General features: G+C 41.3%; 1 protein-coding gene across 1 annotated transcript in view; it reads right to left on the bottom strand.

Moving 5' to 3' along the window:
* TRUB1 (TruB pseudouridine synthase family member 1) overlaps positions 1–14,358 on the bottom strand; it is a 28,972-nt gene extending 14,614 nt beyond the window's left edge. The window contains exons 1-3 of the mRNA XM_058029577.1: positions 14,217–14,358; positions 12,506–12,598; positions 9,187–9,242 (exon numbers count right to left, since the gene is read on the bottom strand). Of these exons, the coding sequence (XP_057885560.1) occupies positions 9,187–9,242; positions 12,506–12,598; positions 14,217–14,358 (291 nt within the window). The remainder of the gene's footprint in view (positions 1–9,186; positions 9,243–12,505; positions 12,599–14,216) is intronic.
* Between the last annotated feature and the right edge of the window lie 4,247 nt (positions 14,359–18,605).

The raw sequence follows: 18,605 nt of genomic DNA, 5'->3' as shown, positions 1-18,605 counted from the left end.
TTCAGGGGCTGCACAGGCAGCAGAGCTTTCAGCTGCACAACCCCACCCAGAGGGGCTCCAGGAGGCTGAAGCCCCTGGGCTGACTGCCAGGCATGTCTGCCCCACTTATCAGTGCAAATGCCAGACAGACCATGCAACAGAGCTTCTCAGTTTTAACTGTTGAGACATCAAGGTTTTATTTGGAAAGAAGCCAGAGACTGGAAATCTAAATTATAATGTGTTTTAAAAGCTTTTTCATACATGGAGAAGCAACACTTTAGAAGAGCTAGACAGAACCACAAGTAATTACAAAACAAGGTCACCAGTAGCTGTCAGGAAGATTTTAAGATGGCTCCCACTACAAGAATTTCCCAGGCAAGCAACCTCTCTGGAAGAGGCAGTTCATAAGAGTTCATCCAAGGATGACCCATTTTCTAATCACAGCAGCAACTGAACACAGAAGTGTAAAAGAAAAATAAATAAATTAAGGCTACAATCCCCTGTGCAAGAGACTGAAAGCTAGGAAAGAGAAGTCATATTCAAGAGAAACAGAAATTCAATTTATGTAAACTGATGTCTGCGTGTGGTTAACAAGTTTGAACATAAACAAACATAAAACAAGTGCTCTAGAGAACCTGATGGAAATCAGAGGGAGCACACAGCAGGCAAGCACTGATCAGAATTAGTGATCCTGTGCCAAAACCATTTGCTCTGCACTTACAGATTTGTAGACTTAGGCCACTGAGATAGTGAAGAGACCTTAAACTCTCAGTTTTGTAATGACATTCAGTTTGTGTTCAATGATTTCTAAAGCACAAATAAACAATTCTGGATTTAATATTTACAGAACTTATTTTGCTATTTGTATAACAGTAGCAGCTACCACTGGTTTCCAGTATGCTAATCATCCACCAAAATGGAGAAGTGCATGAGGTAGACAAATAAGCTGGAAAAAACCCCAAGGGTTGCCATAGTTTCAATTATTTTCCAAAACAAAGCACTCTCACTAAGCAGATTCCAATATATTAAGAGCACAGAGCCCTAATCTCTTAAAAGCAGGTTGCACAGAGGGCAAAATAAAGACTGCAGGATGAGGGAGGAGTTTCAGTTTTACAATAGAGCAAATTCAAAATTATCAAACACCAAGCATGACCTTTTGATATACATAAACATTTACAACTTCTCTACCATTCCTTTTTTTCTCCTAAAAGAAAAAGCTGACTTTGTGCTAAGCCTGCACTAAATTGCATTTAGTGCTGGATGCTGTAATTGCACTGTCACTGCTGAAGAACTATCTGATCTTTACTTTGTGGACTAACAGGATTTTCTGATCTCTTATGTCAGCTTATTTTAAAGAGCTCACACATTATGGGATGACTAGACTTTTCATGAGAAGGAAGGACCAGAACTCCCTCTAACAGGAACCCAACTGAAGATACTTTGCCTGTAGCTCAGAGAAACTCGGCTAAAAACCATATCAAATTTAAATTTAGGAGTCAGGGGGAGTGCAGGAAAGGGGGCAGGTGAGAGAACAGTGCCAACAGTCACAGGAACACTGCAGGCCACACATCATCTACAAACACAGTGCAGGCTCACACATCCAAGAGGGGATGCAGGTTCATGTGCAAAGGTGGCTGTTTGAAACCAGAGTTTCTTTCTGCAAACCCTTCTGGCAACTGCTCTCTGTGGAAACCTCCCTCACTCATCAAAATGTCTCAGGTTGGCTCTTAAATGTCATCCTCAGCTTTAGTATCTGTTCCACCATTCTAGTGCCCATATAACAGATAAAACAAAATAAAGAAAGATGACCTCCAAATTCTACCTGGGAAACGGAGTTTTAAGGAAATACAAAATTCTCTGTCCAGAAACAGAAGACAGTCTACCCAGAAGGGTAAGACTTTATAGCTACATACAAAATCACAGATAAAACTGAATGCATGAAAGTCTTTGGCTGAATTCAGAAGCATTGATAAGACAAGATGCAGCAAATTCTAAAAGGCATTGCTAAGAGCATCTCCAAATTACTAGAAATGAACACTAGAGAAAATAGTGTAAAATGGCTAATCTAAATTGGTTACCATTACTTTTATTTTTTGGCTATTTTTAAGAAGAATGAGAAAAAAGCCTTGCCATGTTGCAGTCTTGATTTTATTAATGAAACCAAGCTAGAACTGCACATGAAGCACAGCCATATGCACAATTATAGAAAGGTCAAGACAGAAGAAAGCACCACTGACCTTGTGAATGGAAGAACAGGAAAATCACACCAGAATATGCTCTTAAAATATTCAGCATTTGGGGAGGAAAGAGCAGCACAATAGGTGCAGCCTCCTCAAGATTTTCAACAGTTTAAAAAAGAGTGTGAATATTAATAGAGCATGAAGCTGAGCTATTAATAGATTAGGCCTCTGGGGTGAGCATAAAAGAGACTTGAGCACTACACAGCATGTTCAGCCAGCTTACTGATGGTATTACTGCAGTACAGGATGTATCTGTGCTATTCAACAGCTTCTTCTTCTACAACTTTGTTTCAGAGATATTGGGCAGGGCAGAAAAGATATTAAAATCAGCCTCTCCTCCTATGATTTGTTACCAAAAAAAGCAGGTTAAAAAAATGTATCATATGTTTTGCAGTAATGGGTAATTGAAGATGTTGACAGTGTGTAAGGCCATTCCATCCCCTAACATTTTAGCCCTTCCAAATTCCTGCATCCCCCACTGTGCAGGCTCAGCATTCTCTCAGTGCAACTTCTTTTGTACAGACATCACTTCAAGTTTTGCTAACACCTTCTACACATTCTCTAAACACATCAAAACCAACTTAATTCATGCATTTTCCCAGCCTGCCTTTTTGTAAGCATTTTCCTTTTGACAAAATAAAGAAGACAATCACATTGTCCTCAATGTGATTTCAAAAATTGACACTGATCTAATATATGGTGGCATTTGGGGAACAAGAAATTCATTGTCAATAAGGTAAACTAACACACAAGACAGAAACCAGTGCCAACAATGGGTCTCTGAACCAATCTCCTCTGCTCTAGAGAGCTCATGGAGTTATAGTACAAAGTTCTGGTTCTGCAAAACCCTTCTCAGGTGCCAGTAGTGGCTAAAAAACGCCCACTAAACTATTACAGCAATTGCTAGATGTAGTTGTTAAAGGCCACAGATATTAAATAGGACAGGTTTTATTAATAGACATCTTTGCACTGAGTTGTGCAAACATATGAGGAAGTATTCCTTGAATGTTTGCACAATAATAACAAATACCACAGAACAGAAATGTCAAGAGTTCTCTGTCCTATACCTATATTTCAGGAATGTATTATACTTCATCAGAATAGTAACTAAATGGGTGAAATTAAGCAACCAGTATGTGTCTGGAAGAATTCACCTAGCCAGCCTGCAAGGGCTGAAACACATCCATCTGCCCATGGGTCAACATCTCTCATAAAACAGTAACTCCATCTCCAATCTGCCAGTCCTGCTCCTCAAGGAAAACCCATAAAACATCTTTCCAAACAAGCCTGGGAACTAAAATTCATAACTCCACTGGGCTGAAAAAAACCTATGGACTCCAATAGAGATATTGGATTTCAGGCACACTATGATGCTGTCTCACATTAACCCCTCCATGTGCCACAAAATATCATTTACCAGGCTCTCTCCTTCCCCTAAAGAGGATGATAAGCTTATCATCTCCTTCTTCCCTCCTCTACTATTCCCTCTATTCCACTAAGCTCTAAACAAATCTGAAATATGCTTAGTTTTAAAATCTATGGCTTCTATTTTAGACCTGGGAGAGAGAGCTTGCATATCCAAGCACCTAGTTTTCTGTACCATAACAATTAGTCTAATAAAATTATCTCCCTTGTAAGAAAACAATAATTTCTTAGGGCTTGAGCAAAGGCAAAGTAGTGCCATTTTGTGTAGCTACAATCCATTTTCTTTTAATGAGCACATCACATTCTGCACTTTATTTGTTACCTCTCCCATCTCACTACAAAAAGAAATTCAGTCACACCCTTGGTTATCCTGGATGGGATAGCATGAACAAAGAGGTGTGAGAAGGTAAACCTGTGACATAAACCATAGAGTGAAAAATGACAAGGTGCTGCAGATGAAAAATTTCTGAGGGAAAAGGCTAAAGAGCAAACAGACAAAAAAAGACAAATACTACAATTTGAAAGCAAAAGCAGATGAACACAAGCATGGTGGATCTGAAGAATCATCAAGCTAGCAGTAAGTCCTCCTTGCCTTATGCCTGGGAAGTTGGCTCATCCATTGTGAACAAATCCTTGCTGCCCAACTCAGGAAATAAAACTGTTTTCTAAATGTATTTTATTAAAGCAGGTAATAAAATGCAGCCTATCTTTGTGCAGCAGTCTTGGGATATTACCTATATAACTGCTTGCCTACACAGAACTGTTTGTAAACCATACACACAAGCATTACCTACTTTTTATTTCAGAAGTGATCTAAAAGATACCTATTCCACTAAGCTCTAAAAAAAATCTGAAATATCATTAGTTTTAAAATCTATGGCTTCTATTTTAGATCTGAGAGAGGGCTTGCATATCCAAGCACCTAGTTTTCTGTACCATAACAATTAGTCTAATAAAATTATTACTACTACCAAAAAATCTTGTCCTTCCAAGATAATGTTAAAAATACCAGAATCTGAAAAAGAGAACAGAACACATCCCTGTGCACTGTATGAATAAGTGGGTTGGGTTTCACCAGCTCCAAAAGAAAGCACAATGAAGCACAGAGTTCAGCTGGTGATACTCTAGAGACATTTTTAAGACTAAAAGTAAGAGCACACACCACCAAGAGGATCCTTTGAAAGGAAAGTCAGCTCAATTTTCTTGCACTTGCAACTCAAAAATGAACTGGAGCACAAACACTGAAATACACTAAAAAGAAAAAGCAACAAACCAGCACAGTGAGGCTATTTAAAATGAAAATGAGAATTTCAAAAGAAATAGCACTTACACCATCATGGTGTGCATGTCAATGTGCAAATACACAAATGTTGGCAGAAGAATAGAGGTCTCAGAGATGCCGAGTTCTTATAAGCCTCCTGAAAACAGACAGATAGAGGAAATAAATCTATTGCAGCTTCCACTAAGAAGGGTCCAGAGGGAGCCCCACTGAATTACTGGATACCAAAAAGTCCACATGGGGCTTTGGTGTCTAACGAGCTGTAAACAAAGGAAGTCACAAGCAAAGGCTTCATTAGTTTTGCTGCCTGTAGAACCACTGGATGTGCTTTCTGATGTGTTATTAACTCACTGCACTCACTGCCAAAAGATGCAAGCAAAGGACTTAACTGAAAAAAAATGAATTCATGGAGAAAGCTTAAAGCATGGGAAGTTAATAATAAAAAAAACCTTGATTTTAGGACAGTAAGGTAATCATAGGAGGTAAAGAAATAACCTTGTTTATGGACACTCTGTTCTGCAGGATCTGATGCCACCCCTCCAGAGGAACAATTTTGCAGTACACAGGCTCAAATCCCAGAATCACATTGCAAAAAGCAATTAACATGTCTCAGAAGTTCTGCTAGGTGATTTGAACCAATTCCTGCTCAGACAAGCCCTCTCTCACACCATACAAGTGTGACTGGCAAGATTTAAACCTAATCACTGATCTAGCACTCATTTTCTACCCAGGATTCATAAGAACACAAATTTTAACTATTATATGAAATGAAAGTTGTCACATATCAAGTCACAGATGTATCTTCATTCTGCCCATGATCTCTTCTTCCTTTTCTAGGCTTTGAGAACACTTGGAGCTTGGGTTTTACTCTACCCAGAGGTTGGGGGGGCAGTTTTGGACAGCTTCATTCTGGAGAAGCCACAACTTTTGAGATTAAATTTTCTATTTTAATCAGTCATTGCCCCAGCTTGTGCCACCACCACAAAGTACTCAGGGAATTTCTTTCACACAGAACACTTGGGGCGGTATTTTGTATGTGGAGCATGACAAGAAGTTGCATCCTCAGATAAAACCAATATACTCCAAGCTTTCCACTCATAGAGAGGCAGGGGTTGCAAGGACAGTCTGGTGGATGGTGAAGATCTTCATTCACACCAGTATGACTAAAACTCTCTTAGCCTGAACCCAGGTGCTACGTCACTGAAAAATAATCAAATTAAGCACAGAACTGAAGTCTGAAAGTTTCAGTTATCCATAAAGGCTGTGTGTGTTGGGAGACATCTCCTCCCCATGGAAAGTATTAGATTAATGAAGAATTTCATTGCTTAGTGCTTCTCATTTTTTGTTCTCTGATTAGCCCATGATTATTTCCCTCATTGTTTCTGTGTGCCTCACAGCACATTCTCATAGATGAGATGTTTTAAATGGGACTGCCACTTTGGAAACTGTGCCTCCATTTTCTAAACCATTTCCTCCCAGAAAAACCACACTTCTGCATTGTGTTTGAGACAGACAAGTCATACCTAAGACTGAATTGTTCAGAAACAATTTACCATAATAAATATTGGTCTACCCCCATCATGTTAATTTTACTGGTGAAGCATGAGATTTTTTTTTTCATTCTACTCTATTTTGTCAACATGGTTAAAAAACCAAATCTTTAAAAATCATGAAGTGCAAAAACTCCAAACAAGACCAAGTGCAAGTCCCAGAACAAGAAGAAAAAGTGATTTTCCTATGGAACATCTATTAGATGTTCAGTATTTAAATTCCAGATCCAAGAGCATTCAGCTTCTCCCTCTCACTTGGAACATTTGAAACAACAAAAAGCAAACAAACAAAAGCTAAGCCAGCTTGTACATATTTTTATTTCTGGGCAAATATTAAGAACTCAATGAGAAATCTGGAACACTAAGCAGGTATTGCCCTTGGCTGTACATTTCTGTTTGTCTTGAGTTAATTCCTAAGGAGGTCAAACCATGAAGAACTCAGTTTACACATCAAGAGTAAAATTCTTTGCAGAACATGTGTGAGTTGCATACCAAGGGATAATGCTCAGAGCTGCCACACTGAGTCAGGAAAGTTTCACACAATGTTTGGGGAAAAGTCAGAGCCAGTCCAATTCCTGGCAGAGCCACCATATGGAGTTTACTGCAGTATCATACATTTTGGCCACTCCACACAGCTCTGCTGCCAGCAATGATAGACTGAAGTGTTTCTTTACAAGCTGCATTCCTAGAAGCAAACAGTAAATCCTGGCCAGAGAGGGTCAGACAGCTCCTCTGAATCTTTATAATAACAACAGGAACAAAAGAAAAACATCACATTTCAACAAACACTTCAGCATCCAAAATAGTGGAAAAAAATTAAAGAAGAGTATAAATTCCAAGCACATGGCAAGGAAAGCAAAAAGATACTCAAACTTATTTAGTCATGAATGCTTCTCTTGATTCATCATGACTTGTCAGTGTGGTCAAAAAACCCAACAGGCAGACATCTGTGAGAGATCCTTCAACCTCCTTCAGCCTCACACATTACTGCATGCCTAATTTATTGAAGTACAAATAGAAAACAGGAAGGCAGAGACACGAAGTAATAAATGCTGCAGAATCCCTGCTTGGCATGGATGTCAGGTACCTGACACAGGAACAGCTGCAGTGGAAGAGCTGCTGAGCTCTGAGCAGATCCATCTTTGCTCACTGCAAGTGCCCAGAGCCATGCAAGGCCAGGGATGGATCTGCCTGGGAGGGCTCACCAGGCTGCCCCACTGCACATTGTCCCCTCCCTTGTCCTCAGGAGCAGCTCTGAGCCCCTGAGAGCCACCTGGGAACCAGGTTTGGCTGGATAACCCTGTTGTGGACCACAGGACCTCACAGTGCTCAAGGAACCTGAGCATACCCTCTTCTGCCAAAAAGGCTGCAAGGACTTCCTCCACCACAGCTGTTCCCACTGTGAACCTCAGCTTAAGAGATAATTCAATTGCTTTCCATGTTTTTAAATCAACAATTTACACATTTAACTGTGATGACTAAATTTAGCTGAAGTAAATCTATGATTTATTTTAAAGTTCTTTCAAAGGAGGTGTCAGGTGGTAACTGTTTACATTTCCACTCTAGTCCAGCTGTTTACTGCACATTGCAAAACACAGAAATGCACTCATGTAAACCAAATGCAAACCCATTACAGCCAGTGCAGAGACTGGCACTGCCTACCTTGAGTTTGGGATCAGACTCTACAGCTATGTCCTTTTATCCTGGTTGTTTTCTTTTCTGACAAATTATTTGCCTCTGAGTTGAACTGAAGACTGTCAAACAAATTCTACCTTTAAGCTATCAGCTCAGCAGCTGAAACAGATCTTAAGTGACCAGACTAGAAGAGAATGGGAAAAATGGCAGAACATAATGTATTATTGACTTTTCCTGCATTTAAGATGAAATTTGGAAGGTTTAATTGATTTCTACATCTGTCATTCTTATCTAAACTTCTCATGTGAAAATAATGGCTAAACCCATGGGATTTGACTTGTGAGGAAGGAATCACCACTGGGACATCACTCTTGGGAGTACTTGCACTTTTTTGTGTATGTAACACCTACAGTCTGAGGGGTCACCACAGTAAAATTAACACAGTAAAATTAATCAAATCCAGCAAAGAACAAAATTTCTATCTGTCAAGGCTCTGGTCTGGACTCTCTCCTGCAGCCACAGGGCTTTTGCTACCTTTGGCTTCTCACATGTGTCTGTTTTTGGGTTTGTAGAGCATCCCTCTACAGCAGCAGCAATGCAATCCAAAACATTCTAAATTCCAAAAAGTGCCTCTTAAGGCCTCATGGTATTTAAGAAGACAGAAAAGAAACAAAGACCATCTGTTACTTCAAGCTAAATAACAATGAAGTTATCTACACATAAGGAAAATTACCAAAAATTGAACTGTCATTCACAACTACATCCCCAAAACATCAGTTTCAGTGCCATCTTCATTAGTTTTTCTTTTAGTACGCTAAATAGTATAGAAATCTTCCTGTAAAATGGTAATTTGGTATTTATTAACACTTCTTATAAAACTGAGACAAACAAAAATTTTTAAATAACCAGTCTGGACATTAAAGTCTGACTAACACATTTCTGACTAACTGCAAAAGGAGCTGAGCTAAATATGCAGCATGGCTGACATATCTGCATGTTGGTTCAGCTCTTCACTGACAGAAAAAAGAAACCAGCAAACAAAACCCCCTGCTAATACAAGTCATTTAGCATTCCTTACCTTGGAACCTGCCAACATAGTCCCCAGCATTTTTGTTCCTTTTCCAATACCAACCACTGCAAAGACAGAAGAAGAAATACAACTTCAAAACAGCTCTGGAGTTCCTTTTTTCAACACCATTCAATACTAAATATTATGCCAGTCAGAAACTCAGCCTTTTATGCTCTGTTAGCATATGAAGAGAGTCAACACTTTTCTGAGAATGCATCTCTGATGTTCAAACAACATGGAACTAGTGAAAGGAAAAAAAGTCTAAAGCAAAAGATAAATAACCTTCATCTATTGTTAAAATACTTTAATTCAACTGCTACATTTATTTATCTTTTAATCACCAAAGAAATGGAGAGTGCAATTAACACTGCCTCTGGTTTGATGAAGGTTATGGCTCACCAGTAATGAATGAACCCTTCATTGTAAGCAAATAGTCCTTTTAAAGGTTGACAGTGACCAAGAGTAATGCAGCCAAGACAGCATCACAGAATTGTTTATCAGACTTGCAGGAAGAAAGTAAAATAATCAAAAGGTCCAACTGCTTCTTACTGTGCATGTACAGATTACAGTTATTTCAATCTTAACACCAGTATTCTAAAAAACAGCAATCAGTCAGCTTTTCATAAAAGAAAGACAGAAAAAGAGCTCTATTTTATATTTTACCTCAAAGCTTTTTACAAGATGCTTGCCTTTAAAATGCTTTCCTGTTGATTTTTCCACATACAGGAATCCAAAGAAAATTTTAGAAGGAAATTAGTTTTGTGTACAACTCATAGAATGTGTAACAGCTTATGTACTTTATTTTAATAAAACCAGAGGAGTGAAGGGAGCTTTCAGGAAACCAACTTCATGTTAATCAAGAGCCAGGATGGAAAACATCAAACTGAAAATGAACTTTAAAAAAAAAATTTTACTTGTGTTCTAATGCTTCTCAGTTCTATGCTCTGAGACCCATTAGATTCCTCCTTGTTCTCAATTACTGCTCCTCTTATTCCTGAGGGTTTTCAGTCACACTTGTGCTTGTGCTCTCATGCATCTTCAGTTCAACCTGCTCCTGTTAATTGCCAGATAGGGAAGAGCTGCAAGAAGGCTGAGAAAAGGAGATAAGCACACAGATAAGACTTCCTAACCAAGCACTTTTCTTGCAACATGATGACATAACTGAACACAACTTCAACAGCTGAGGTGAAATTTGCTGAAGAGTGTCAAGAGAATCAATGGAATAATTTTAAAGAGACACTGAATGCTTTTGTGAACAAGGTACTAACAATTTTCTCCATTAATCATCAGCTTATGGAGAATGTGTTATTGAACAGTGACATAAACCCCATGTGAGAGACTACACTGAATGTAGAAAGACTTAACTGAATTTTTATTTTTTTATACTTTTTCATGTTTTCTTCTACCGTGGAAGCATAATTCATTACTGCCATATAAAAACAAACCAAATAAAATTCCCATTACACAACAAGAAACAGCAAGCTGGAAGCACAGCCCTAGAATAACACCAAAAGAAAATATTCACCAAGACTTGACCTTGCCTTTCTCTCACATGTCACAGAGCACTGACCTCTGCCCCCAAGGCCCTTCCTCATTTACATTTGCTGTCAGTAAGAGAAGAAATTTAAAGTATGTTTTCTGATAAAGAGCACTCCCAGTGATTGGCAGTACACCTGGCACACTAAGCAGGACTCTATCAATTAATTCCCAGGACAAAGCTACGGACAGGCAGTGCATAAAACCTGGGAGAGAGCAGTACAGATCACAAAGGGTTTCAGAAAATGTAATACTTCTGTCATGCTCCTGTCCATGAGGAAGGAAAGCTTCCTGCTCCACCACTCCACCCTGGAAAGCAGCACACATATTCTGAATAACTTGTTTTTCTTGTATCCTTCCCTGTCTCCTCATTACCTTACCTGAACACACAAGAAATCTGGGCACATTCCCCTTCCCACTCCTCTCCAGTTTTGTCCCTTCCAATGCAGCTACCATTGATTTTTTCCTGTATGTTTTGTAGGGCAGTGAATGAAAGATCCCATGCCTTTTTTCAATCTACCCACAGCTAATGAAGGTGATGTGTTTCTCTATCTGCACCAAGCACATCAAGCCCAAGTACTTTTTGTCGTGCCACAGAAGCAGGCTTTGGAGACTGCTGGGTATCAGAGCAGTTGGAGAAGCAATTAAAAAAGCACAAATGATTTTGCTTTTCCTATGGATCAGTGCTGTTGACTTTGCACAGTGAGAAGCAGCATGCTCAAAGGGAACACCTGTGTAAAAGGAAAATGTCTGCTTCAGGAATGCACACTGAATTCTCTAGTGAGTGGCCACAGAGTACAGGAAATTCAAACCCAACCAGGCAGTGCTCCATTCTGACCCAAGAATGTCACATTCTGCCAGGTTCACAAGTGACAATTACCAGCTACAGACCTCTAGCAACACTTGTAGCAACCAACCTCCCCTTGAAGCTGAATCCTTCCTGAGAGAAGTCATTCATGAAAACTCTGAGCATTCACTTTCAGGGTATACTCAGAGTTGTACCTGTTTATTTTCAACAGCAAAAATGTATTGCTGTTATTTCTCCAAGCCAAGGAGAGCTACAAGGTTATGATCTGAGCAAGCTGCAGTCTGCATGTTACTTATCAATAAAACTGCTGGTGACAAAGTGTGATGTGGGAACAATCACATCCACAGCTGAGGTTTTAACACCAGCAATTGACACATCCTGTTCTTTACAAAACAAAAAAAAATTCAATACATGGATTGCTATCAAAATTAAAATTAAAAAAAAAACTTTAAAGATTCTTCTTTATGAAGACAGGACAGGTACCCAAGTTTTTCTGTGCTGAGCTTCAAAAAAGCAGCAGCTGAATTGTTCTTATACATCTTTTTTTTGGTAAGTATTAGCAGCCCTAAAATCTCCCTCAAAATCCCACAATAGCATTACTTTGAGACAAAATAATTCAACAGATTATGATGACTATAAATCCCCAGCTTAAGTTAAAAAAGCATCAATTTCTCAGGTGCTTTACAATTCATTACACAAGAGTTTGTATTTTACCACATGTAATAACCCAGAAGTTATGTGAGGATTTGGAAGAGAGGAGAGAAGGCAGGAAGGAAGAATACAGCCTTCTGTAAAGAAACATGTTACATGCATGTAGAAGTATATGCACAGGAAATTTAACCCAGACCATTCTTCCACTGTAATCAGTCCTTCCCCCAGAACCTGCCATGTGTATCCCAAATTGTTCCTCCACCTGACTTCATGCAGGCACGAAAATGTCTCCTGAAATCATATTTTGATTACTATAATTATATTTTTCATTACCCAGAACTCCTGTGGCTGCACTGTCCAAAGTTCCTCCATGCCCAATTTTCAACACCTGATTTCTTTTGTTCCCTTTTGTTTGCACACCAGCTTCTGCAAATAGAAATTAAAAGGAAGCATTATAAAATAACCTTAGAATGTAGGAAAAACGGCACACATTTCCAGACTGCTAAAGAAAATAAAAATCAAATATTTAAACTATTAATTAACAGTGTAGAAATTACTGTACTGCTGAAGACCTATGATTAATTTAGATTTAGTCCTGTAAAGGTATTTGTAAGGTATTTTCACTACATGCTAATGAAGTCTCACATACCATTACAAACAGATTTTTGGAAAGTACTGGTAGCAAACCTGTGAAGTTCCATTAACAAAGCACGGAAGAACCAACAGCAGAGTTCCCAAAACATCAATTACACACAAATTTTATGCTACATAATCTGAGCCAATTCTTCATGTATTTACTGCCTTATATTGGGACATGTTCATTTGCATATTCACAGCCCTATGGCAACTCTGCAGTGGACTGAACTCATTCACTGCTGCTTTCAAGCTGTCAGTGTCCCAACCCAGCAAACTTCCTATGACACCAAGACACCAAGAATTCTGCAGAGCCCAATACCCCTTATTTATCAGTATTAAATATGACAACTGGTCTAAGCTCCTTTATCCATATCTATTATCTCTCCATTCAGGGAACCTGATTCTCCCATACAAAGTGCATGCCTACACTACAGTTCACTACAGAGTAAATCAGGCTAAGCACTCACTAGTCTGAAAGTACGTTCTCTCTTCATCAGCAAGTGCCCAAAAGCCCAGACTAGATGATCGATTCCCCATACCCATTATGAAATAAATCTAGGCCATGGTCGCTCACACCTTTGCAACGATCTCACTTTTCTTTCCCTAATATCTGACATACAGACTTCCCAGCACTCAGAAAAAGCAGTTTCTGCAGACTGCGTCCAGGACTCTCAAACTTTTTGAAACACCATGTTTTCCCTCCTTTGGTGATATTTTGTTTAACGGCAATAAGCAGTGGGACCGCAGCAGAACATCCTGTGCTGCAGAGATGCTGCTGGCACCGTTGTGGCAGATGGCACACGCTGTCCCCGGTTCCCTGCCCCAGCTCTGCAAGCAGCCCGGGACCCCCTGCACTGTGCCCCGCAGGACTGGGGCTCCCTGCTGGGGCAAACTCATCTCCACCCCTGGGCGGCAGCAGGGACCTGGCACAAGTGCATGCGGTGAATGTGGGGTCACGGCTCACCGTGCAGTGTGAACATCACTGTCTGCCTGGGACAGTCTTTCCTTAAAGGCCTCTAAGGACACAACTCCACCACGTCCCTGCGCCACCCACCCCAATGCCTAATCGCGCTTTCTGTGAATAAATTCCTCCCAATGTCCAACCTGAACCTCCCCTGGCGCAGCGAGCCAGGAACGGCTCCATTCTCCAAGGTGGGCCATGCCATGGCTATGAACTACTACCAAAACAAACAAAAAACGCACAAAGAGAAACTAAACCCCGCTTATGCTCCGGTTTCCTGAGCGCTGAGCAGAGGGTGAAGTGGTTTGCCGAGTGAAGTGCTCTGCCGGGAGTTGTAGCTCCCGCTCCCCAAGGACCGCACACACCCGGCCCCATCCCGCAGCCGCGCCGGGCAGGGCGCGCCTGGCCCGAACTCTCCGGAGGTGCGGCCCGGCCGCCGCCGCTCACCTGCCAGCAGCCTCTCCTTGAGCAGGTTGAGCACGGCGGCCGAGGTGGGTCCCTTGGGCTTGCGGACGGCGAAGAGCCCGCTGAGCGAGAAGAGCTTGTCGGCCGCGCGGCCCAGCGCGCCGCCGCCCGCCTCCCCCGCCATGCTGCCGGCAGCGCGCCCGGCCGGGGCCGCCGGGAGCCGCGGCCGCGCGGGCGGGACGTGAGGGAGGAGCCGTGAGGGAGAGCTTTAAGGTCGCTTGGAGAGTCGCCGGCCAGAGCATCGGCGGATGTTTAATGTGAAAACGAAAGTAGATTCGTTGCTAAAATCTAAAATCAATCAATCTAAAATCAATCAATCTAAAATCTAAACCAAAAACCAGCCCCAAAATTATCTGGGGGGCGGCTCCACCAGACACAGAGCGATTTGCAGGCGTCGCTGGGGAAGTTCGCTGACCAGCGTGTTGCCCTACCTTCCATGGCCAAATGGAAAGAATTGTATTCTGACAGGACAAGAGGACACGGTTTCAAGCTGCGCCAGGGGAGGTTTAGTTTGGGTGTTAGGAAGAATTTCTTTGTAGAAAGGGTTATTAGACACTGGAACGGACAGCGCAGGGAGGTGGCAGGGTCACCGTCCCTGAGATGTTCAAGGAAAGGCTGGATGTGGCATTCAGTGCCACGCTCTGGTTGACACAGTGATGTTCTGTCACGGGTTGGACTCGATGATCTCCGAGGCCTTTTCCAACCCAATTGATTCTGTGATATTCTGCTGACTGGTTGCTGTGTCCATTAATCTTCCTGCCTCTGTAGGTGTTTTAATGTAAAGAGAGCATTGGGAAGGCTTCTCTCGGATCTCTCGCCTCCCTTCATAAGTACAGTGTGTGGGTTTCCTCTGCACATCTGATTTGTGCAGACTCGTTTCTCTGACAACACTCCCAAGGCATCTAAACAAGTCATGCTTGAGCAAGGCACCAAGAGCTTGGATGCTTCATTCATGGATTTAATTTATTCATTTGCAAGAGCCTGCAGATGAAACCATGAAGAAGCACCTCAAAAACTTACATGTCTAACTAAGGGCTGTGCATGTTCCCGGATGTTTCCAGAGCTTGAGAAGCAAACCTTCCTGCTGAAGTCAATGGCTGTCTCTATGCAGAGCAGGATCAAGGTCCCTGTGTGGGTTTTCAGCCTGTGCTGGAGTCAGTGGTTCTTTCCATGCCTTCCCCAGAGGTGCACAGGGCACAGAGCTTCCAGCTGCAGCTGTCGCCACTGTGTCCATGAGATTGGGAATGGCTTCCTGTCTCCAGCAATGCCAGCCAGCCTCCCCTGCACTTCTCTTGTGCATATTATTATCCAGGCAGCTTATTTGCTTGGATCTCATCTGCAGAGCTGTAATGTGGCTGTGGAAATATTCCCTGTTACCATAAGCTGCGAGGGTGGATTCCCTGGTGAGCGGTGCAGGTCTTTGCAGGACATGGAAGTGAGGTGTGAGAATCCTTCTCTGGAAGATGAAATGGCAAAGCCACACTGGGGAAAGAATTCAACGGGAAAATCACTACTGATTTACATGGAGTTAAAATCCAAGCACTGTGTGGAAGGCATATTGTAAATGGGGATAGAGCTTTTGTTGCAGGCATGGTTTAATCAGGTTGTTTGAAAACCAATTCTAGCCAATTCCCTGCTAAAAAGCTCTTGAACACAGATTGCTCTGTAAGTGGGCTCCAGCAAAACTATTTAAACATGACCATTAAGAGATGGTGTTAGTGAGCTTCCAGGCAGGGAGATTGCAGCACAAGGACTGAAATGCAAACCTGTCACACTGTCGTGGGCAGCAATATTGTTGGGCAAGCAGACTGCTCTGAACACATCACAGAGGATCAGAGGGAGATTATATAGAAATGAGAGCTCCACTCTTGGCGTAAAGTTGTCCTTAATTCAGCTCAACTTTCGAAAAATGCAGTAGCAGACAGGCCCTGTGACAAAACTCCCTGTGCTGCCTTCTCAGGATTGCCCTAAGCTGAGAAGAGTCTAAAATGAGGCCATTAACCTGACACAGGCACAAGCTATGAGCTGAGGGCAGTGTCTGACCCCCAGTCTGTTTCAGCAAATGGCTAACAGCTTTTTTTTTTATTATAATTTTTCTTTTTAAGGGGAGTTTTGCAGGTGTCTAAAGAAACTACCCCCACTCTTGTTTTCAGTATTGAGCAGGAAGTTCTTGTAGGTCTCCCAAACTTCTGCATCCTCAATTAAAACACAACACTTTGTAATTGCAGCAGATGGAGTCTTTGAAGGCTTAGAAAGAAGAGGTTTGGTTTAACTTCAGTGGGCATTGGATAAGGGCCTAAAATAAAAATTGTGAAAAACAATTAATGACTGCCAGTGTTTTAGTTTGCTGGAAGTGTATGTGTACATAAATCTCAAATGGCTCTTTGTGGGGCAAGGTTATTCAGCATTCAAAATGGTGGGAATGATGTACCAAACTGTTCATCTCAAGGGCTTTATTTCAGATTTTCCTTGTGTTGCTTGTGATTAAAAGTCATTACCATCTGCTCAGTAGCTTATTTGAAATGAGATGTTTATTTCCAACAATTCCCAGCCAAGCCAGGATTCACAATGACCAAAAGCATGATTAGAGTTATTGACTTTATTTGCAACCCTAATAAAGTGACTCAGCAAATGGCTGAAAGGATGATCTTGTTTTGTGCATGGAACATGACAGGTCTGGTAGAGGCAGCCCAAATCCTCCACTCAGGTCACTGGAGCTGCACAAAGCAATGCCTTGAGGACCTGGTGCAATTGTGCAGAAGAGATAATGGGTAGTAGCTGCTGTACATGCAAACAGCAGATGAGTGCTGTGGCAGGAGAGGAGAAATCCCTGACCTGCTTGTGCAGAACAGATGCAACACTTCCTTCTACCTCCCCCAGCAAGGTGTTCCCTGCTTTGTGTGCCTTCAGACTGGCTTTGGATGAAGTACTGCTCACAGACCACAGTGCAGAAGGAGCTGGTGCTGCCTTACAGCTTTGGAAGCAGACTCAGCAGCAAGAGCCCATTGCTGTGTTTGTGCTCATTTCATGATTCCAGCTTCATCATCTGTGCCCAGACAACTGCAAGGAGGTCAATCACAGCTCAGGGTCTCCTGTAAAACAAAGAGTTGCAGCTGTTTGAAAGTTCAGGTCGCAGTCACATAAACAGCTCCCTTGTCAGACAGAGGGATTCTATCTGGAATAGGGACTATCAAAGCCTGAAATATTTAATTTTTTCCCTTTAACTGTTCCATGTGTTTGGATAAGAAGCTGTAGATAAATAACAGCAATTTGTTTGTTCATTCAGTGCCATGCAGACAGGCATGAAGCACATCATTCATTCATCATTTGTGAGCAGCTCTTCTGAACAAGGCAGGTTCTTCAGGATCTTGTTGAACTGCAGTAGGTTTGAAAAAAGAGTGGCAGCTACAGAATGTGAGGGGAGGACAGAACTACCCACAGCATACACCAATCCTAGGTTTGGCAATTAGTCATTCTCCCCATAAAAACAGATTCCTAAACTGCAAGTATTTAATGAGCAGATTTTTGCATTTTGTCCAGAAGATCAGCAGTCAATGTTTACACCAATCTGGATTTTAAGTCTAGACTTAATTATTTATAGAAATATTTTCTTTAGATTTTTATGCTGGATTCTCTGTTATTAGTGGGATTCTTTTTCATTGAGAATAGTTTAGACAAGATGAGGTTTTGGTGAGCTGATTCAATGCAGACTTAGAGTGCCAATTTGAATTGGACCAGACAGACTACAGTAGGATCCAAATGTTTTTAGCCATTTCTTCTTTATGTGAAATGCAGTTTTTGCAGTCAGCTAAATGAGAAAACAGCAATTTTTCCTGACCACTGGTACATGTAGTGATACAGAAAAATATGACAGAGTTTTCAATTGCTCATTGTGGACCCTTTATAAACATATTGCATTAGTGAGGATAGATCTGGAAAGTTACTTTTAATCTCTGATATGTGCCCAGGTCTGTCTGTAATGACAGAGGACTATGCATGCTGTGGAATCAGAAGATTCAGTGATGCTGAGGGGAAAAAAAAGAAAATACATTTTGCTGATCTTTGATTTTTCTGCTAATAAAAGTCTCAGTGGGATTCTCAATTCTTGTTTAAATTCACAACATCTCTTGCTACAGATTCTGTCAAAGAAGTAATTTTCCATCAACCTGCATCATAATTAGATATGATGAAGAACTCACCAGATGTGCATGTGGAAGAAGGCAACATATGAGAGATTGTTTATATAGACAATTTAAGTCCAACCTGCCCCTCTGTAAATTCAGAACATAAGGTTAAAAGGATCTAAACACTTTTACAGCTGAGAAGCTGTAATGCCACAGCTACAAAATAAATTCAGCAATGAGTTGATCT

This window comes from Melospiza georgiana, chromosome 8 (assembly GCF_028018845.1).
Source record: "Melospiza georgiana isolate bMelGeo1 chromosome 8, bMelGeo1.pri, whole genome shotgun sequence".
Lineage (NCBI taxonomy): Eukaryota > Metazoa > Chordata > Aves > Passeriformes > Passerellidae > Melospiza > Melospiza georgiana.
This window is presented reverse-complemented; position numbering and strand designations above follow the sequence as displayed.